This window comes from Tamandua tetradactyla, chromosome 24 (genome assembly GCF_023851605.1).
Source record: "Tamandua tetradactyla isolate mTamTet1 chromosome 24, mTamTet1.pri, whole genome shotgun sequence".
NCBI lineage: Eukaryota > Metazoa > Chordata > Mammalia > Pilosa > Myrmecophagidae > Tamandua > Tamandua tetradactyla.
In genome coordinates, this window is record NC_135350.1 from 56268469 (window position 1) to 56291642 (window position 23174).

The 23174-nt window shown below is 33.9% G+C and overlaps 1 protein-coding gene across 8 annotated transcripts in view; it reads left to right on the forward strand.

The window, feature by feature from the left end:
* ANKRD17 (ankyrin repeat domain 17) overlaps positions 1 to 23174 on the forward strand; it is a 164688-nt gene that overhangs the window by 110499 nt on the left and 31015 nt on the right. For all 8 annotated transcript variants that reach the window (XM_077143195.1, XM_077143194.1, XM_077143193.1 and 5 more), the window contains 8 exons: positions 4761 to 4872; positions 5027 to 5172; positions 10563 to 10705; positions 11175 to 11388; positions 11911 to 12086; positions 13180 to 13342; positions 15556 to 15651; positions 16897 to 17013. In XM_077143195.1, the coding sequence (XP_076999310.1) occupies positions 4761 to 4872; positions 5027 to 5172; positions 10563 to 10705; positions 11175 to 11388; positions 11911 to 12086; positions 13180 to 13342; positions 15556 to 15651; positions 16897 to 17013 (1167 nt within the window). The remainder of the gene's footprint in view (positions 1 to 4760; positions 4873 to 5026; positions 5173 to 10562; positions 10706 to 11174; positions 11389 to 11910; positions 12087 to 13179; positions 13343 to 15555; positions 15652 to 16896; positions 17014 to 23174) is intronic.

Sequence of the window (23174 nt, forward strand, 5' to 3'; positions counted from 1 at the left end):
GTGACATATATACAAAAACACAATAAATTCCAAAGTACATCTTAAAAAGTAGTTACAGAACAGATTTAAAAGTTTGGTATGGGTTGCAGTTCCACAATTTCAGGTTTTTCCTTCTAACTCCAAGACACTGGAGACTAAAAAGAAATATCAATATAATGATTTAGCAGTCAGACTCATTTGTTAAATCCTAACTTCTGTAATAAGTCCTTCTTCTCCTTTGATCCTTCTCCCAGTCTTTAGGGATATTTGAGCTATGCCCATTCTAACATTTTTTATAAAGTTGAAAAGGAGTTTTGACAGTGTGGGATAGAGGAAGGGAACTGGTTGATATCTTGGAGGAACTGGCACCTCTCGGTTTCAGGACTTATCTGGCCTAGGAACCATCAGGAGATTTTAGGTTTCTGAAGAGTAAACTTAATGCATGCATCTTTTGTAGGGTCTCACATAGAGCCCTGGGCGTTCGTTAGGGTTAAAGGAATGATGTTGGTTGGGGTTTTCCAAACCGTGACAATTAGCAATATCAAGCTGAGGCTTGCATAGGAGTACTCTCGGAATAGCCTCTCATCTCTATTTGAACTCTCTTAACTAACACTGATACCTTATTTTATTACATTTCTTTTCCCCCTTTTGGTCAGGAAGGCATTGTTGATCCCATTGTGCCAGGGCAAGACTCATACCCCTGGATGTTGTGTCCTGTGTAGGGGTGGAAAGGGTAATAATTTTACTTGCAGAGTTGGGCTTAGAGAGAGAGAGGCCACGTCTTGAGCAACAAAAGAAGTTCTCTGGAAGAGAACTCTTAGGCATAATTATAGGTATGCTTAGCTTTTCTGCTACAGAATAAGTTTCATAAGAGCAAGCTACAAGATCAAAGTCTTGGCCTATTAACTTGGGACTCACTACTGTTTAAGAGAGTATCAGGGGTTTCCCAGGTGGGAAAGTTTAATGTTCTGTATTTTTCTCCCATCCCTCAAGAGACTTTACCAATACTTTATCATTAATGTAATACCCTGGGATATATCCAGGTATTACATTAAGCCATACAGAATTGCAGCCCTTGTACTTTGTACTACTCTTGTAAAATTTAATGGTCATGCTGACAATTTATGGAAATACATATATATATTTAATGTTTTATTGAGATACAGTCACCTACCATGCAAACTGTCCAAAATAAACAATCATTGGCTCACAGTATCACCACATAGTTGTGCATACAACCCCGTGATCAATGGTAGAACATTTCTTATAGAATATTTTTTACAAATTGAATATAATTTTGTTATTTCTGTAAGCCACACACTTCATAAGAACATCTGTTATGGGATGGAATGGTAAATTTTATTATGCCTTAGGCTAAATGGAAATTAAATTAGCTAAGATGAGCTGATTAAAAAAGCTCTGGGTACCTGTTTCCTCTTCAGGTCTTGAACTTTCTCCTAAATATACTACAAAGAATGTGGTTTCCTAAACCACGGGCATAACATAACTGATCTTGTGCAATATAGTTTGCAACAAAGGATCCATCTTTTTAAGTGGTACTTTGCTTTCCAGAAAATCATTACCTTATTTGTTATTACTTCTTTGAAAATGATATAAAACATCTATTTTTCCTGTATTTTATCAATCATTGTTCATTTTAACCGACACTTCTCAATTAATTTATTCCTTAGTTTATTGTGAAGCAGGGGCATATCTCTTACCATTTTGAGATTGTGTGATGTGTGTTTGTAGGGGGACCTTGCTTCAGAATCTTTTAAATATTTTCATTTTTGTCTTAATAGGATTAGCTGCTTTAGTTTTTCTGTAATGCGGAAATGCAATGGAACTACACTTTTAAATTCAATAAGGAATTTGACCAACTCTCCTTTCTCAGCTTAAATATATTTTTCTTAAACTCTTACAAGTATAAACATGTTTATACTTCTTTCATAACTTAAACCTTAATTTGACCTGTAATCAGTAAGTTCCTAGTTAGCAGACTCTGTATTTATTCAACTTTGTCTACCCTAGAATACTTAGAAGAGTACTTTGAATATAAAAGTACTTAATGAATGTGAGTTGAATTGATGTTTTCTAATATGAAAAAAAATTTTTTGATTTACTAAAATTTCTGGTACTTATCTTTTAAAATTTTGTCTATAGCTCTTCATTCACAGCTCTCTTAAATTACTCTTTAACCCCTAGAAGTTTAAAATTCAACTTCATCATAAACTCAACTCTTCTGCTGATTGTTTACACCCTAATGTAGAGAATATATAAAGCAGATAAGCTTAACATTGTATTGACCTTAGTCTGCTTTACCTTCAGGTGCTTCATGATGTGGAGACTGGAGGGTTTTATTGTTAAGAAGATCCTCTTGCTCTTTTAAGCCCATCCCTAACGGTATTAACTTGTGTGAATATTGAAAGTTGTTTATCTAAGCCTCTGTCTCCTTTTCTTTGAAATCAGACCTAATAGTTCCATCCTTTTGAACCTGAAATGAAGATCAAATACTATAATGCAATCAGAGCAGTGGCTCATTTAAGTATTCATGTGCTTCTCCATTGTTGTAGTTGGTGCATCTGTCCCCTGTGGCCATCCCTGATCTCTGCAGTCAGTAGCTCTGCTCTCTGCCAGCCTCTTCTGCAGAGCAGCTTTTGCGGTCTCCCTTCTTCATCACTGCCTAGTAGGCTTTTTCTTATTTCTTGACTATTGATTCTGCCTTTTGTCTCATTATTCATTTTTTACAATGGAGTTTTGTTTTTAAAGTTATTGACATTAGAGAAGTATATGCTTTTTATATTTATTGCATAAATATCGTACATTATATAAATATAATATATAAATACAATAATATAATTATAATAAACATAATATATATGTATCTAGTCCTTTGTTCTAGTAGTAAAAGTCTTTGGATCTATGATCCTTTACAGCTGATGACATTTGGCATAACTTTTGTTTCCTTGGTAGACCATCACTTACAGGTGCAGAAGCAAACACACATAGGACAAATCCTTCTAAGAATTTAGTCTTCTGAGGGTGATAAACATATAAGTAATATTAGTGCAAAGCACACTGAGGATAAAGTGCTGTAATAAAGGTGCATATGTGCAAATAAGAAAAGATGGCTTAAAAGTAAAAAGAAATAGATGGAAGGAATTTAAAGAATATGTTTTCTTCAACTTAATACATCCATATAATATATCCATACATTGTTTAACATGTAATCAATACAAAATGTTACTGAAGTATTTTCCATTAAAAAATTTTTTTTCCATCACTTAGGGTGATCAGATCATCCTATTTGGCCTGGGACTTTTCTGGTTTAGCATCAAAGGCTCCACATCCCAGAGACATGGTTGGTCACCCTGGTTAGACTGTATCTCAGTTTGGATTTTGTTGGAAATACTAAGTTGATATTATTGATAAGAAGTAGATTCACTTATCCAGGTTGTTTTAGACAATCTTAAAAGTTTTCAAGCTGAATTAATCAAGTTTTTAATGCAATTAATATTCAGTAAAATTAAAAATTGAGTTCCTCAGTTATACTAATCATAATTCAAGTGCTTATAGCAACATATCACTGGTAGTTAACTTTTTGGACAAGTTTAAATTTTTGTTCAAATTTAGATTAATAAAAACATAAGAACTTAGATAATAAGCTACATAAGCATATTAGCATATAAAGTTTGACAGACCTTTATCCAGTGTGGCCACTGGTAGATCCAGTACTAGTCACTATCATTAGCAGAAGTCAGAAGTAATTTGCTTCTAAGTAGTGTCATATCTCTATAGCTAGTGATTTAGCTTGCTACCATACTATATTTCAATTATAATAATTCATATTTCTCAAAATACTTATTATTGTGTGTGTGTTCCTTTAAATAATTGGGGCTTTATTCTAGAAAGCAGCTAAGCTATTTTGATTTTTTCATTTCAAGAATTGTTTTTCAGCTTTGTTAGTTGGGTCTAGAACAGCTAATTTGACTTCACTAATGAGAATTTTAGTTGATGTAGTAAGTTTTTGGATGTCTTCCCACTCTGGCTGATAGGAACCAAACCATTCCTGGCCTTTCATGAACTCTAGGTGATGTTCAGCCTGATCATTTCTGGTGGTCTTTCCCTGGCCTCTTATAGTTACCTCACACACATCCTAATCAGAACGCAGCTGAAGAATCAAGGGGAACCCTCTACAGATTTCCAGAGTACTCTTCTCTGTGCTGCTCTCTCCAGTATTGTGTCCTGTGAATTCTAGCCACCTTGACCTCTTGGAATTCTTTCTTCTCAACTTAGGGAGACTGCACTATAGCCTGGAAATTCTCTAGGCAGTAAGTTGTGTTAATCATTTCTGTTCTCAGGGATCACTGTCCGTACTGCCTAAACACCATTATTTTAAATACCTTGTTCTCTTTTTTTGATTGTTTGAGGTAGAAATGTAAATGTAGTCCACGTTTATTCCAATATAGTAGAAGCAAAAAAAGTGAGTTCACAGTATTTTTTTAAATCATATAGTTAAAAACAGTATATGGTTGAAAATCATATTTTTTTTGTTCCTGCTTGATTCAGAAACAGCCCATAAAGCTCAAAGTATTATTTGTCACCTTAAAAATAATCACAGGTTTGACTACTAATGAAGAGAAACAAACTTAATATTCACGTTTGAAATAGCAGAATGGTACATTTGTATCTGTGTGTATTTGGTATATGTGCATATTATGTAATTAATATTAACTTACTAAATTATCTAATAAGCCAATCAAATAATTACTTTTTTACAGACTGAGAGTAACCATGATACAGCACTAACACTAGCCTGTGCTGGTGGCCACGAGGAACTGGTACAAACACTGCTAGAGAGAGGAGCTAGTATTGAACATCGGGACAAGAAAGGTAGAGCCTTCTTTAATTAATGTTCTTTTTTTTCTGTATTGTTTGTGTTCTGTAAAAAAATACTGCTTCTAGCCTTACTTTGGGCTTAGGTATATTGAAAAGCAGTATTTTTCCTTTGTTTGCATTTAGTGAGAAGATCATTATTTTTCTCCAGGTTTTACTCCACTCATCTTGGCTGCTACAGCTGGTCATGTTGGTGTGGTGGAAATATTGCTGGACAATGGTGCAGACATTGAAGCCCAGTCAGAAAGAACTAAGGACACACCACTGTCCTTGGCTTGTTCTGGGGGAAGACAGGAGGTATAGTTTTTTTTTTTCTTTCTGTTTAGCAAATGTGTACTTTTAACTTACATGATTTTTCTATCAGAACAATAGTTGGACATTCAGATTTATCACAGTAATTGAAACTGTTATCTGTTAGGAAAAGAACAAGTATCGGTGTTAACATAAGCTGTCTTCCCAGAAAAATTGTACATTGTTTAGGATCCTCTTCATCTAAAAGTAGTAGTACTTGCTGTAGGGATACCTGCGAATTGCGTTTAGGCTTCAGAGTGATTAAGGCAGTAAATCAGTAAGCACCTTGTAAGCGGAGTCTATGTTTACTCTCTTTTGCTTCCCTAGAGTGTCTAGCATAAAAGCTCAGCCTCTATTTTTCTCTTTGTATATGTTTGGTAAGGAATTAAGAATTTTCCATTTTTATTTGTTCTGAGAAACCTCATCTTCCTTTTCATTTTTCCCAACCTTTCTCACCTCTCTAGAGGAAAGGTTCTCTGGAATGCTGGAAAATGGTATGATCAGGTAGACCCAAGAAACTATAACTTTACAATCACCATGTGTCTTCTTTGGCATGTGATAAAGAAAAAAAAATAGCTTGGTTGTCTAATTTTTTTTTTAATTCAATCCTGTGTACACTGCATAGAAATCTTTTAATAAACCATGATATTCTGGCTATAGATTATTGGCCACAAGTTCTCAGTCAGAGAATTACTGAATCTTAGATTTAAAATACACCCTAAAAGCATCCAGATCAGTTTCCTACTTGGCTTAAGATTTTTTCTCCTTTCTTTTCTTTGGATACCTCAATAAAACAAGGATATCACCAAATCAACCAAATTTTTAAAAAATTTTTCCTAGAGAAGTTGTAGGTTTACAGAAAACAGAGTTCCCGTAAACCCCTCACACCTGCTGTTCTCATTATTATTAACACTTTGCCATTAGTGTGGTATCTTTGTTACAATTGATGAGACTATTATTATAATTGTGCTCTTAACTGCAGTTTACTTCAGGGTTCACTATTTGTGTTATACAGTCTTCTTTTTCTTTTAATTTATCCGGGCTAACAGATATAACCTAAAATGTCCCCTTTTAAACACATTCAAGTATCTAATTCAGTGAAGTTAATTACAATCGCAGTGTTTGTGCTACCACCACCATCGTCCATTACCAAAATTTTCCATTACCCCAAACAGAAACTCTGTACCTATTAGGCATTAGCTCCCTATTCCCTATCCCTACCCCATACCCAGATGACTGTATTTTAGCTTCTGACTCGATGAATTTACATATTATACCTTTAATATCAGTAAGATCTACAGTATTTGACCTTTTGTGTCTGACCTATTTCACTCAACATGACATCTTTAAGGTGCATCCATGTCACATATATCAGAACTTGAATTCTTTTCACAGCTGCTTTCCAGTGTACATTGTATGCATATATCATATTTTGATTATCCATTTATCAGTTGATAGACACTTGGGTTGCTTCTGTCTTTGAGCAATTGTGAATAATGCTGCTGTGAACATTGGTGTATAAATATCTGTTCAAGTCCCTCCTTTCAATTCTTGTGGGTATATGTATGAAATTGCCAGGTTAGTTAATTATATACTTAACTTTCTAAGAAACTGCCACATTCTTTTCCCATGTGGCTACAATATTTTACATTCCCACCAACAATGGACAAGTATTCCTGTTTCTTCCCATCCTCTCCAACATTTGTGTTCTCTTTTTTAAAAATAGAATCCACTCTAGTGAGTATGAAATTGTGGTTTGATTTGCATTTCTGCATGTGCTTATGGTCATTTGTATATCTTTGGAAAATGCATCTCCAAGTCTTTTGCCAGTTATTTAGTTGTGATGTTTGTCTTTTTGTTGCTTAGTTGTAGGAGTTTTTAAATTATACTCTGAATATTAAACCCGTATCAGATAGGTGATTTCCAATATTTTTCTCCCATTCTGTATATTGTCTTTTTAACTTTCATGATAAAGTCCTTTGCACAGAAGTTTCTAATTTTGATGAAATCCCAGTTATGAAATTAGGTCTAATTATGAAATTAATTATGAAATTAGGTCTCTTATTTGAAGTCTTTTTTTTTTTTTTTTTTTTTTAAATGCATGGGCAGGCACTGGGGATCGAACCCATGTCTCTGCCATGGCAGGTGAGAACTCTGCCTGCTGAGCCACTGTGGCCCACCCTGAGATCTCTTTTTTTAAATGTAAGCATTAGAACTATAAATTTATCTCTCTGCACTGCCTTTACTTGCCTGCAGGTCAAATACTGGAAGGGCAAACCAGAGAGGAGTTTATCGGTTCAGTCTTTGTGGTGGTCACTAAATAGACTGGCAGAGACCTACAGACACACCAGTTATACATAAGGTTACTCTGCTCCCTCCAGAACAAGGCCAGGAACCTGCAATGGGAGCTCAGGCTAGTGCCACAGTGCACTGGGAAAGAGTAGGGTAAGTGGTAGCTAGGGTGTCATAATCTTCTCCCTGTTACATTTTTTTTCATGGGCAGGCACCAGGAAACTTCTCCCTATTTCTTTTTAATTTTTGGAAGTACAGGGTCCATCTTTTTTTTTTTTTTTTTTTTTCTTTGTTTGCTGTATGGTGGGGATCACATTTTACTCTTTTTCCAAGTGAGTATCCCCTTATTGCAACACCATTTGTTGAATTTTTTCTTTGTTTTTGTTGATTTCTTTTATTTGTTTTGTTTTGGGGAAGTACACAGGCTGGGAATCGAACCCAGGTCTCCCACATAACAGGGGGGAATTCTACCACTGAACTACTTATTAATAAAACCAATCAACATACAACATGAACATTCTTAACGTATGAACATTACATACTTGTGCAACCAGTGGCTTACAATGTCATCCCATAGTTGCATATTCATCACCATTATCATCTCTCAGAACATTTATATCACTCCAGAAGAAGAAATAAAAAGAAAAAACTTATACATACCATACCCCTCACCCCTCCCTCTCACTGACCACCAGTATTTCCCTCTACCCAATTTGCTTTTACATTTGTTCCCCCTTTTATTTATTTCTAATTCATGTTTTTTACTCATCTGTCCATACCGTAGATGAAAGGATGGATGCCAGTATACTTTTGAGTTTTTATTTCTTTAACCATCCTGATTATCATAAAGTTGTCCTTTTTATTATGCTTGAATACATCTGTATCATTTTTGTTCCATAAGCCAAGGCAGAGGTAATTGTTATATTAAAGAGATTTAAAACCAAATAATAGGTAACATAGTCAAAAATAAATTATTTAGGGGGGTGTGAGAGTTGTTCAGTGGTAGAATTCTCACCTGCCATGCGGGAGACCTGGGTTTGATTCCCAGCCCATGCACTTCCCAAACAAACAAGCAAACGAAAAGGTAAACAAAATAAAAATTCAACAAATGGTGCTGCAATAAGGGGATACTCACATGGAAAAAGAATGAAATGTGACCCCCGGCAGACAGCATTCAAAGGAAAAAAAGTATTTAATTTGATGAATTAATTCTATTCCACTAAAGAATTTTAGAGAGATCCTCTTCAGTGGAAATTGGTGACATAAATTTTTATAGTTAAATAGCAGCATTTAACTGAAAAGCTTCAGGTAAAATACCAGTCAGAAATGTAATTACTTTTGTTTTGAAATGTAATCAAAATAAAATATTTTGCCTTAACTGAAATTTTCAAACATTATGTGGTTTGGAATAATATTTCCTTTACGTAATAACAAATTTTTCATTGTGATATCAAAAAAGATTTCTCTCATTTAAAGTAATATTAAAGACTATAGGGCACTGTAATCTTTATGAATTATGTATTCTTATTAAAATATGACAGATGAGGTGATAACTAGTTATAGAAGTCGTTCAGGTCTTAGGTAATTTATAGGTGATAATTTTACCTACAGTGCTGTTTTTTTGCTTTGTTATTTTAATAGTTAAGTATTTTGAAATAATTTGTAAAATACTAGATCATCATTTTTCTGTAATATTACACATTAATTTGGTTTATATTGAATGTTTATTACATTTTAAGAATAGAATATTTTCTCTGAGAGATATAAATAAGATTCGTTGTAATCTTTGCAGAATGGATTTGAGAAAACTTTAGAAATTTGATTAGCATTTTCTACTTGAAATATAAAATAAAAGTCTATAATACCATTTGGCAAATTAAAACTCTGGTGTGATACCACCCACCCACTAGAATCACTAAAATTAAAAAGGCTTGACAGCACCAAATTTGATGAGATGCGGAGCAACCAGAACTTTTATGCCATGTTGATAGGAGCATAAAAAAGTACAACTACTTTGAGAAAAGTTTTGGTAGTTTCTTATACAGTACATCCAGAAGTTCTACTAGGTGGAACCTGTAAATAATGAAAACATTTCTTTAAGAATGTTCTTAGCAACTTTATTCATAATAGCCAAAAACTGCAAACAGTCTATGTGTCCATCAGTAGAATAGATAAGCTATAGTATATGTATACAATGGAATACTACACGATAAAAAGAACTGAAAAACCCCACACAAATGACTGTAAGACTATAAGAACAGTATACTGAGCAAGGAGCTTTAAGCAAAGACTTACTGTGTGATTTTATATGAATATCTAAAACAGATAAACTAATCTGTCAAGAGGCATGGGTGAATAAAAGGCCTGAATATAAACTTCAGTTTTGAGCATATATTAAAGTTTGAGCATATATTAAGTAAGGTTCATATATTAAGTAAGTTTCTCCTAAACTGAAACAGTATAGTGCAATTAGTGACATACATGCTGAATATATGGAGGAAATTATAGACCCCCGCGTTTTACTTTGAAATGTATTAAAATATAGGATGGACAGAAAGTAGATGTGATTAAGCATAGTAGAATAATAGTGGTAGGTGGTGAGTATACTGGTGTTTGCTATAAAAGTGTTTTTCAACTTTTCTGTATATTTGAAATTTTTCACAATAAAATGTTGGAAGAAATGTGTTAGCTTTATTCTGGTTTTTCTCTTTTGAACATTTGTTATTGATTAAAAGTCAAAATAATATTTTAAACATTTACCTACATAAATTCACATACTCTGTTTACCACTGTGTGGTATAATAATACAGAAATACTTTTTCTAAAATAGCATTCTGGCACATGACACATGAGGTGCAGAACTTCTGTACCATTTCAACAGATTGCTAAACGTTTTAGTTTTAGTTTTAATTTAATTTCTCTCTTTCTTAGTTTATAAAACCTCTTGCTGTCATTTGAGGCTGTCTTTATTGTAGGGAATAAAGAAGGGATGCCCCCTTCTTTTGTCATACACTTTACCAAAAAAAAAGGAGTAATCAGAAATATATAACTTGAAAATTATCTCACCTGAGAAGAAAACTTTTTTTTTTCTTTTTCCTTTCCAGGTTGTGGAACTACTACTAGCTCGAGGGGCAAATAAAGAGCACAGGAATGTTTCTGATTACACACCTCTAAGCTTGGCTGCTTCTGGTGGCTATGTGAACATTATCAAAATATTACTAAATGCAGGAGCTGAGATTAATTCTAGGCAAGTTCTATTCCTCTTATAAGACCTTTATTTAGTAAGAGTATTATGTTAAACATATTTATGGAGCATCTGTGTTTTTAATGCCAATTTAGAAATTGAAAAACATGTTGGCTTAGAGAATATCAGTTACTCTATTTCTTAAGATATCAAAAGTATAACACGTCTTCCTTATGAGTTTATATCAAGCATGCAAATCCATCTTAGTAAAAACTTGTGTCTTTCCAGCTCAGATCATTATGTTGAATTTAGTACAGAATATATTCTATTTCTGGGTGGTAAAAGATTTCTGTTGGAGTCTTCATAGTAACTCAGAGACCTATTAGGTTGAGAACCATGGTTATTTATTTATATTAATTGATGCTACCAAGAAAGAACTTAACTTCTGAAATAGAATTCTATATTAACATTCAGTCTTGGGGGGGATCATTTAAAATGATTATTTTTCTTTTCTCCTCCACTTCTATCCCAGAACTGGTAGCAAATTGGGCATCTCGCCTCTGATGCTAGCAGCTATGAATGGGCACACAGCTGCCGTTAAACTCCTGTTAGACATGGGTTCTGACATAAATGCTCAAATAGAAACCAATCGGAACACTGCCCTTACCTTAGCCTGTTTCCAAGGAAGAACTGAAGTGGTTAGTCTTCTGCTTGATAGAAAAGCAAATGTTGAACACAGAGCTAAGGTAAGAAAATATCTGAGATTTGCGCATGGATTTATTATTTTGATATTTAAGGTGTACTGTAGCAATATTGTTTATTATAATTTTATTACTTCCTAGTAACATGACCTACCTAAATATTTCATCAGAAAGTATTTTATAATGACTCAATCAAACATTAACTCTTGAAGCAACAGACATTTATTGGGACTCTGAGATGGAAAATATGTACTTTTATGAATGAGAAAGGAGAGGAACATTTTTGAATGCCAGCTGTATGCCAAGTGTTTGTATTTTATGCATATTTTTTATACAACGGTGCCATTAGGATTAAGTAGAATTATCTTCCATAAATAGATCAGGCTGTATATCCAAGAAGCTAAGTAATTTACACCTTCTGCTAGCTAATAAGTGTCAGTACTGACATTCAGTTGTGAATCTCTGTAACCACTCTACTATATTGCTTCCCTAGATTGTTATTCTTAAACATATTAGCTCTTTCCAGTTCCTTACCTACAAATTGTTTTTATTTTCCACCAAATGTAGACTGGACTCACACCACTAATGGAAGCTGCTTCTGGTGGATATGCAGAGGTGGGCAGAGTTCTTTTGGATAAAGGTGCTGATGTTAATGCCCCTCCGGTGCCCTCCTCAAGAGATACAGCTTTAACCATAGCAGCAGATAAAGGGCATTATAAATTCTGTGAGCTTCTCATTGGCAGGTATGATTGCACCATACCCTTCAAATATGGACAGAATGTTACTGGTGATTGCCATTCTCTCTGGGAAGTTGTATTATTAAAAAATCAGTTGTGATTCTTCCCATTTTTTGTTAAACCTGTTTCCATTGTATTTTACCTAACCAGAGCTATGCTATATTGTTTGATCTGTTTCACTGAAACCTGAACCTATTTGTTTTCCTTTCCTTGTTCATGTATATGCTTTTAAAGTACTATAATAAGCTATTTGAATATCTAACTTTGTCATCTATACCCATGTCTCCACACAACTTGAGCTTTCCAAGGAGTATTACTTGAAGTCTGGCAATGACCTAAGGCTTCATTGTTGATTTTGTTCTTTACAGTGATTATGGCTTGTAAGTGGCAGTTATAGAAGTGTTCAAGGTTTCATACAGGACCCAGGATAGAGGGTGGAGGTAAGGGATTCAGTAGAGGTTGCCTGTCAGTTTTCCAAAGATCCCCGTCTGTTTAGTTGGATTTGTTACTTACTTAGCAGTTTAAAGGAACTTGTGATGGTGTCCTAAGTGGTAGTATTAGGAATACTATTAGGAATAGCTCCTATCAACTGCTATCATTCACCATAAGTCTTATGACAAACCATGATGCCCATTCAGTGCTAAATCTACATGTTAGTCCTAGGTTCATTTTTTCTTGAAGTCACATGCTACAAATGTATGATAATCTGAAACAGATATGATTGCCTCAGAGAATACTGTTTGTGTCTCTAGGAAGTATGTTTCATATAGTATATGAGAATAGGATACACTTTTTATCTTCCACTAAAGAACTTCACATTCTTCAGAACTGGAAACTCAGAATCTCAGAATTATACAAAAAGGGTCATATTTTAAATAAGAAAAGGAAATAGTAAGTAATTCAGTTATTAAAGAAGTGCTTTTAATTTGATGTCAGGAAAGTCTGTACTGTAATTGAAGGAAAAATGTACTTTAGTCGTCGAATGTTAAAGACTACTTTCACCTTTACAAAATATTTTCATAAATTAATAGTTTTTTATAATTGTCTGTGTTGCTTCATTTTACTTAAGACATTGATAACTGTGTCATTTCATTTTTAGGGGCGCTCATATTGATGTACGTAACAAAAAGGGGAACACTCCATTGTGGCTAGCAGCAAATGGTGGACACCTAGATGTTGTTCAGTTACTGGTGCAGGCAGGTGCAGATGTGGATGCAGCAGATAACCGCAAGATAACTCCTCTTATGGCAGCATTTAGAAAGGTAGAGGATTTTATTTCCCCCTCATTTGCATGTAATGTTTTCACTTATGCCAGGAAGAGCATAGTTATTAGTGAAGATTTTCCATTAACAGCTATAATGAAAGCAGTAATTAAACTGATGGCAACATTGAAAGGTAGATACAGAAAAACCTTTAATATTATTCATATTGGGCATCAAAGTGAAATAAACTTTTAAAAAGTAGTAATAGTATTTTCAAAATTTGATTTCAATCTTAGCCTTTTACATAGTATAGAACCAATGAAAAATAACTAATTGGGGCTACTTCCGTGTTTTCCCACTGTTATTTTTCTGTTACCATAACAGAAAATTTAAGGTAATTTGATTTTACTTTAATCATTTACTATAATTATTAGGAGAAAAGGGAATTAAATTATGAAAACCTGACTCCCAGTATTTTGCAACTACTAGAAATTGAGTATACTACATTTAAAAGTAGAAATAAGAACTTCTGAAAGCAAGAAATACATGTTATCTTTCTATAGTACCTAGCACAGAGCTATGTATAAGTCATTTCACTTAATGATTCAGTTGATAACATTACACAGATCTCTTAAATGCTATTTTAACTTGCAATTAGGAAAACCAAATTACTTTCAGGCACTATCATTTTGAGTCTTCTTATTCTCATGTATGTGTGTGAAATTCCCTATAGATTCTTTGTTTTATTGTATTGAAAAGCTTTTAATTATAAATTGTGAGAAATCAACTCTTCCTTTTTCTGTTATTCTTTCTGACTACTGTTCTTCACTGGGTATTCTAGACTACCTAGTCATTGACACTTTTTTCCCCTCTCACCGATCACATGCTTATTCTCACCAGCCTAAAATTTTCACTATGATAGTATCCTCTTCAAGAACCCCGGTCTCTATAATCATTTGAAATCCAATCTTAGTTTGGTATTCAAAGACATCACAATCTAGTATTTTCAGACCTCATCTCCCATTGTGAATCCCTACTGTAGAGTCTTTTTCCTCATTGTTTGGTCTTTTCTTTGTACCTATCCTTTCACATCACCTTTGTTCTCTTCTGGAATGTCCACATCCTTCCTCATTCTTCCAAAATTACTTGTTCTTTAGGTAAAGTTTAAATCCCCCCTCCTACACAAACTTTTCCCATATTGCTCAACATGCTTATTTTGTGATCTCTGATCTCCTAGTGTTGTAGAAGTTCTACAATCTTTATTTTATTCATTCTGACAAATACATATCTTGTTAATACTAACATGTATGTTTTTTATCTTTCCAAATAACACATTTAGTGCCTTTAAAATGGTGATTATCTATTATACTCTTTTGTATTCATTCTATTATTTATTTTTTGAGTACCTAGCATATACAACTGTAATGGTTGGGATATAAGTATACAGGGTGCACAGTTACAAATATGTGATTTAATAGGGGAGGTAAAGCCTATACCCAAAGCCAGACAACTGTGAGCTGTGCCATGTAAATAGTTTAAACCAAATACTGTAGAAGTGTTGGAAGAGATCATCAGGGGATAATTTTAAAAGTTGCAGATGAAAAGGAAGAAAGAGAGGAAATATATTAAAGATAAACAGCTATTTCTCCAGACTGGCTGACTTATACATGTTGTGTGATAGAACAGAAAGTATGGGCAAAAATAAATTGGAGAGAATGCAGAGAATCTTGAATGCTACTCTATGGACTTTGAATTTCACTTAGGAGGGTGAACTATATTACAGTGAACCATATCATAGCACGTAGCTCATGCTTTAGAAAAGTATATTATATCTTTTTCCCCACAAACTAGTATAGTGTTATGCATCCAATTGCATTGTTTCTCTCAAAATTATCTCTACTGTTTTCATGTTTAAGTTTGAAACAGGATGCTTATCTCTAGAGAGTTATCAGGAAAAAGTTTGTTTTTCTCTCCAAATACTTCCCCCACATCACTTCTTCATAGTGATTTTTTGGTGATTGTTTTTTGTTCAGTTGGTTTAGAATCTTAGGTCAGGTTGTTCTTTATTTGGGGCAGGGGTAGGGTGGAAATGGCCAACGTAGATTTAATTTATTAAAGCTAAAGCTTTTTTTTCTTCTAGTTACAAATAATATCCAGTAAGTCTTTAATTTATGGCACTAATATTAAGGGAATCTTAGTTACAACATACTGTATAGACTTTCTGAATCATGTTAGAGTCTGTTTTCAGTGTGACATTGATATCTATTTTTTAGGGTCATGTGAAGGTGGTGCGCTACTTAGTCAAAGAAGTCAATCAGTTTCCATCAGATTCTGAATGTATGAGATACATTGCAACCATCACTGATAAGGTAATATATTGTACAAATTCATCTCACTGTATGAGCAAAGGATATTATTTTGTTTTGTTTTGCTTTTAAAGTATTTGAATCCCATACTAAGTGAAAGGTCTGCCGAAAAAAGGGTTGGTACACTTATTTTTCAATTACCTAGTATTCCCCCTGGTAAAATTACTTTAGGTTTTAAAATAGTACTTGAGATAAACTTTCATGTGAGCACTAAACAACTCAAAACAATTATTCTTATTATTCATTAGTGCTATTACCTATCTGTGTTTATCCAGACTGGTATCTGTTCTGGGACTAGCAAGCCCAATGGATTTTTTTTTATTCCGAAGCAAAAATGAATGCAGTACTTTTAATCACAGGCAAAAAATGCGTTTAAGTTTTTAACATGACATAAAATTGGAGTAATTATCTAATTCATAAGAATGACTTGGCTAGGTTTTTTTGTAGGGAGAGTAGGGGAAGATAAAATAAATCCTATTAGAGAACCCATTGAAATTGACATTTAATTTTGGGTTTATGCTGATAATTGAATAAAAATGTTTATATGTTCTTAGATTAAAATCATAATGCATGCCTCTGAAAATCCAGAGGCCAATAAATCTAATAATGTCTCTATTATGTTCTCTCAGAGGTTATTATACAACAGTGAGCAACTTTTCCCCACGAGTTTTATTTAACATAGCCAGATCAACAACTTAACCTGTCTCTGAATTCTTTTATGACAATAGCAGTTTTCAAGGGAGAGAGAAGGGAAGATATAATAAAGTTTTGTCCTTAATAAAGAAATAACCCTTTGAAGAGTGTGTAAGTACCTATCTCTCTGATTCTTTTATGCCTGGTTCTTGCACATGAAGTTGTAGCAACAAGGTTTAAAGCTTAAATATTTGAGAACAGTTCTTGCCAACTTATTTTAACTTTTCATATCAGTTTTCTTGATTGACATTGAACATTTCTTTAGCCCCATTAATTGCTTGACACAAATTATTGCAGTTATTTGCTATAAGATTTTCTATATGCAAATTACAGGAGTAAATCTATTAATTTTCCAAACTGCCATTCAATTAGATTTTGTATATTTTTAAACATATAACTTTTAAATTATGTTTTCATTTGCATTCTTTTTTTCCCCTGCTACTGATCTTCACTGCTAATGTTAAGTACCTTAATAAAGATCTTTACCTTTTTAGGAATCGCTCTAGATGTGAATTGTTTTTTTGAGGCTGAAAATGTCTTAATTTTTCATTGTAGGAGATGCTGAAGAAGTGCCATCTTTGTATGGAATCAATAGTGCAAGCCAAAGATAGACAGGCTGCTGAAGCAAACAAAAATGCCAGCATTTTGTTAGAGGAGTTAGACTTGGAAAAGGTAATGATTATCTCTACATATGAAAACCGCCCACTTTTCTCCTCCAGCTTTTTCTCTTCCTTATTTGTAATCTATTGTTTATTGATTTTATTTTCTTTAAATTATATATATAGTTTCTTCTCTAAGTTTAACTTAAATAGTGAGGAGAATTATAAGTACTTCAGAGATTTCTAAAAGAAATATAATCAAATTAGTAGAATTTATTTTAGGATTGGTACTGATCTGGAAGTCAGAGAAGCTAACTTCCAATTTTGAAATTTAGTCTTATTGTGACTCTTAATCCCCTGTCCAAATCTATAGTTCTTTGATCCTAGACCTTATAATTTTTTGCTGGCAGATTTATTAGACATACAGATGCACTACTAAGGCATAACCAGCTAGTAAGTATTTAATGAGTAAATTGTTAAAATAGGTGACTTCTCTTGTACTTTTCTCTTTCAGGCAGACTACAGCATCATTCCCATCTATTCCCATGGGGAGTAAAATACTCCAAAACAACATATAGTTTGGACATTTCCACTAGCTCCTTCCTCCTTCCCTCTTGTAGCCAGTTTTATCCCAATAACTGTACTGTAGAATCTAATAGAAATAATAATTATAGCAGGAAAAGAAGTGATTGGCATTTAATCTTATGAAATATATATTCTGTCATATTTCACCTTTTCTGAAAAGATCAGTGTGGTAAATTCAGCATGTATGCCCTTTTTTGACTCAAGTTTGGTCCGTTCTTTTTCATAAACTTCACATTATAAGCTCTAGATTTCATTCTGCATACAGAAAATACAAATTATTCTGAGCATCTTATTCTGTTTTAAATTTGAAACATGTTTTTACTTTATGGAAAAAGGTATTTAATGTTGGAGGTTCTTCATTTTAAAAATGTGTGTATTGAAGTTTTTAAAAGAGTAGGTGTTTTGAAAGAAGATGTTGTATATACTAAGGTACTATAACTTAACCTATTTTTGTATTCAATTTCATCTTATATTTAATTCCTACTAAATACAAGACCATATAATAGCATCAAGTTGTTTGATAGAATACATACTGTTTTTGTCTTCTCAGTAAAAATACTACCTCTATATTACAGATGGAGAAACTGAAATGAACTGAAATTAAGTAACCTGCCAAACTAGGCTAGGATTTGCATCCAAGATTTTTATTCTAAAACCTGTTTTTAACTCCTTAATGAATTTACCACTCTACCTCTATTTTTTTCATTTTAAAGTATTAAAATATCCTATTTTTGCAGAACTTTCCTAATATATTTTGAAATTTTACTGCATACTTATAGATTACAAAGGCAGGAAGCATCTTTTAGGAGATATTCTATTAAGGATGCCTCTTCTTTTTTATTACAATAATGTGCTCATTTTAACTGTGAAATATGCAAAGATAAAGAAAAACATCAATGTAAGGAAACTAAAGTTAACAACCTGGTGTGGTAACAAGATCCTACACATCTTCTGCTGCCCACCCATACCACTCCTTGCACTCCTATAACCTTATCTTTTTATTACTCTCCATCTTGGTCACTTTGCTCTATCCATACTGACCATCCTCCTATTTCTGAAAGTGCTAATGCACACTCTTGCGGGAAAACATTTACTCTGGCTTTGTCCTCTGCCTTAAATATTCCTTCAGGTGTCGTTGTGTCTTCTCTCCACAGAGACTCTTGTGACCTTCTGAAACCTGCTTTATTTTTCAGTTTCTAATAGTCTAATCTAAATACTGAATTTTACTTAGTTTATCTTGTTTGTCTGTCTCTACTAGTAGAATGTATGCTTACTAAATGGTGCTTAACATGTACTAGGCAGTTAATATTTGAATGAATAAATATTGACATATTTACAGATGGTGTGCTTTAAAAAAAAATAGAATCATGCAAATATATCAGTCTTCTCTCTCAGTCATTGATGGATATTGTCAATTGATAAGTGATTACAAAGCTGCAGAATATTCCATAGTAAGTTTGTTCCCATTTTTTTTGTCACTGCAAATAATACTGCAATAAACATCCTTATTTCCTATTTCCTTATATTTTTTGTGCTTTTATTTTTACAGAATAAATTTCTTGCATGGGTCAGTGTGTTTTTAAACTTATAGACACTTCCAGAATATTTTCTAAAAAGGTTAACACTACTTCCCAGCAATATAATATCATTTCCTTCCTTTCTTGCTAGCATTTCCTAACTCTGATATTCATGCTTTCAAGCGCCTCAGATTTAAAGTTAAAAAAAAAAGCTTCCTTCAAATGCCGTTGTATGTTTTCTTCCATATTATTAAAACTCAAAGGTGATACATAATTCCTAATCATAAATTGATAGATAGATAGATATAAATTGATCTTTCCTTCTGTATGTGTACTTCTACCACCTATGGTTTTGAATGGGGGTAGTGCATAGAATTATAGGATACTGAAAAGCTCCTCTCTCATGAACTCCAGCCAATACTTCTGTTGAAAGATAATCCCATTGGGGTCTTTAGGTTTGATTTACTGTTCTTAAATTGTCATTTACATCTGGGAAAAATGTGTTTTTTCACTATTTGAGTCATGGTATGTTCTGGTTCCACTATTTTTTATTTAGGAGCATCGTTAGAGTTGGTCTTGTCTGGTTTTAGTTGGGGTTCTGCATAGAAAACTAATACATTGTGGAATAAAAATGCTACTTTGATCAGTTTTCTGATTTGAAAAATTTGGTTGTATTAACATTTTATAAAAACTGCTCTTGAGCATACAACCTATTATTTTTATCATATTCCCTTATGTTTATTCAGTAAACATTTATTTATTGAGCATTTGTTAAGTGGAAGAGTTCTATTCTAGTAATTCCATCTGATCACACTATGGAATCCTCTTAGAGTTGAATGCTTGTTCTTCACTTAAGAGATTAAGAACTAAGTTATGTTCTTCGCTGCCAAAGTCCCAAGCAAGTATTCTCAATCTGCACTTTTGATACAGATTATGTAAGGTGTATTTAAAAATCAACTTACTAGATATTTCCAATTGATTGGTCTGCTATCATCTAAAATTCTTCAATCCTAACAAAACTTTCTAAAACTGACCCACAATCTCATTTTCACACGCTGTCTGATCATCACATCCAGCCTGTCCAGCTTTACATCCTCTAGAATTCCAACTCCAACAATCCTGCCAAAACTTCAAGACTCGTAACCCTTTATCTCACTACCCTTTCACTATTCCTTATCCTTGTGATATCCTTATTGTTTGCACCTGTACCCCACTAACTCTATCTAAGAAAAAACATGCAGCCTTTCACGAATTTACTTTAAATGTATGGCAGTGAACTCCAATGTTGCCCAGCAGTCGTACTATATATCCCTGGTTCGTTCAGTCTCCCACTCACCTGCACCACTATTTGTCTCCTCCTTTATCCTCAGACTTCCAGTACCTCCTCTTCTTCACTTTCAGCTAATAGCCTTGCTTCCTATGTCAGTGAGAAAAGAATAAGAAAACTTCCAAAGATTTTCCCTACTCCATCTATCTATCCACTTACCAGTATCTGCCTATTTTCTGCCAATTGCTGGATAAATTTTTTGAAACCAATACCATTTGTGCACTAGATCTGTTATTTTCTACTCAAGAACATCTCTTTTCTTTCTCCTATATCATTCCCATCAGCATGCAAGAATATTTTTCCAGTCTTTAAAAAAAAAAGCCACTTATCTCTCTGCACCCCCTTGCCCCTGCACCCCTTCACCTGTAGACCTATTTCTCTGCTCCTCTTTGCAGCAAAACTCCTTGAAACTGTTACCTATTTTGTTTATATCTAATTCCCCTTTGTTTTTCTTGAATCTACTCCTGTCAGGCTTATTCTCACAGCTTCCAATACTGTGCTTTCATGACCTACAGTGACCTCATGTAGCTAAATCTAATGGTTACTTCATTCTTATCTTGTTAAACCTAATAACATTTGTTATATACTCTGTACTTGGCTTCTGTGACACTATATACTCTTGATTTTTCTCTTACTTCTCTGGACATTCCTTTTGGCGACCTTTGCTAATTCTTCCTATTCTTCCTACCCCTTGTCTCCACTACATGGTCATTTTTCTTTTCAGTCTGTGCTTCTCCATCCACTGGTCATCTCATTCTGTCTCTTAACTGTAAGTAATATGCCAAATGATCCCAAATGTTTATCTGCAGTCCAGACTTCTCACCTAAATCCCAGTCCACTTGGATATCTGATTAGAGATATCATGCTTGATAGATCCAAATCTGAACTCAACTGTCACCCCAGATCCACAGGTGCCTACTAATTGCTCAAGTCTGAAACCTGAATTCATCCTTGATTCCTCTCTATCCTCTAGTATGCTGGAAGATCTCATTATTTTTGCCTTAAAAGTATATTTAGGGGGGTGCAAAGGTAATTCAGTGGTAGAATTCTTGCCTGCCATGCAGGAGACCCAGGTTCAATTCCCAGCCCATGCACTCCCCCCGTCGCCCCCCAAAAATTGAACACATGGTGCTGCAATAATAGGATAGAATGAAATGTGGCCCCTACCATAACATCATACCAAAAAAAAAAAAGGTATATTTAGAAACCTAATCACTTTTCATCACTTCTTACCCTGGTTTAAGCCATTAATATAATCTCCAAATATTACTGCATTAACCTTTTATCTGATCTTCCTGAGTCCATTATTGCCTTATATTCTGTTCCCCACTTTGCATTCAGTATTCCTTTTAAATCCTTTAAGTTAAATCACATCATTCTTTTCCTCAAAACTCTACAGTGAATAAAAGATAGGTCTTTAAAATTGCTTGTAAGCCCTTACGTGATAAAGTCTTCTAATAACATCTCTGAATTATTTTCTACGATTCTCAGCCACACTTACCTACTTGGATTTAGCAGGTTCAATTTCTGCCTCACAGTTTCTGTACTGGCTGTTTCTTTGCCTGAAATACTTCTTATCTTTCAAGTGTTCACATAAAACTTCACCTTCATGTTTATTCATGAGGTTTACTGATAATCCTATTTAACATTAAAATTGCCCACCTTTCCCCATATACAAATTCCTAATTCCCCGCTCTGGTTTTTCTTTTTTATGTTGCATTTAACACCTTATAACAACTGTATCATATATTAATTGATTATATTTTCACCATCAAGCCCACTGTTTCTCCCTCCCCACCCCCTGCTAAAATGTAAACTTCCTAAGAGCAGGGATGTTTTGTCTGGATTACTGAGAAGTCCTAGGAGACTAGACAGTCTAGCACATAGCAAGTTCTCAATAAATTTTTGTTGAATCCTTCACCCCCTGCACCACCAACACCCCCCCCCCCCCATTTCCCTGGTAGTCTTTGGCTTCTATTTCTGTTATAAATTAGTGAAACCTATTATTCAGAATGAAACCTTGGACCTTGGTGTCACTTTGAGCTTCTCACTTGTCCTCACTTCTCCTGCCCCACATGAGTTAGTGTAGTTAATTAACATAGACTAGCCATGTATCAATATTGTCATTATTACTCTTGCTTCAGCTTTGGCATTCTCTGAATCTGAGCTTTCTGTTCCATCCTTTCTTCACTGGCTTATCCTTTCTTACATGGAATATTGCAGCAGACATCTTATTTGTCTCCCTGATTAAATGCCTTTGCCTCTCATGTTTTTTGCCTTCAGTGTGATCCTTCTCTAATGAAACTTTTCTACAGTTCCTAATATTTTCTAATACACTGATGGAATTGCTTTACTCCTGCCTTAAAATCTTCAGTGTACCTTCATTGACTGCATGGGAAATTCCAACATTCAGATCCTCTTTGATCTGGTCCTTTTTCTCTAGGCTTATCACGCACTGTAGTTCTCTTCTCCTCACCTATCCCAGCCACTTCCATTGTCCAAATTTTTGCAAATTTGCATGATATTTCTTTAGTCTGAACTGCTTTTTCCTACATCCTTAAGTTCTCATCTTACAAAGCTAACTGTCAAATGTCACTGTTTTGATAAACTCTTAACTAGAAATCATTATAGAATAACAATTCCATATATATATATATATATATATATATATATATAACACTTCACCAGTGAGAGCAGTGAAGCCTAGGCATGTACCTTTTAAGAAAATAATAGGTAGTTTTCCTGTACCTCTAGATTTATTTGAATTCTTGGTATAGTTACTGTTTTCTTTGGGATCTTGTATCA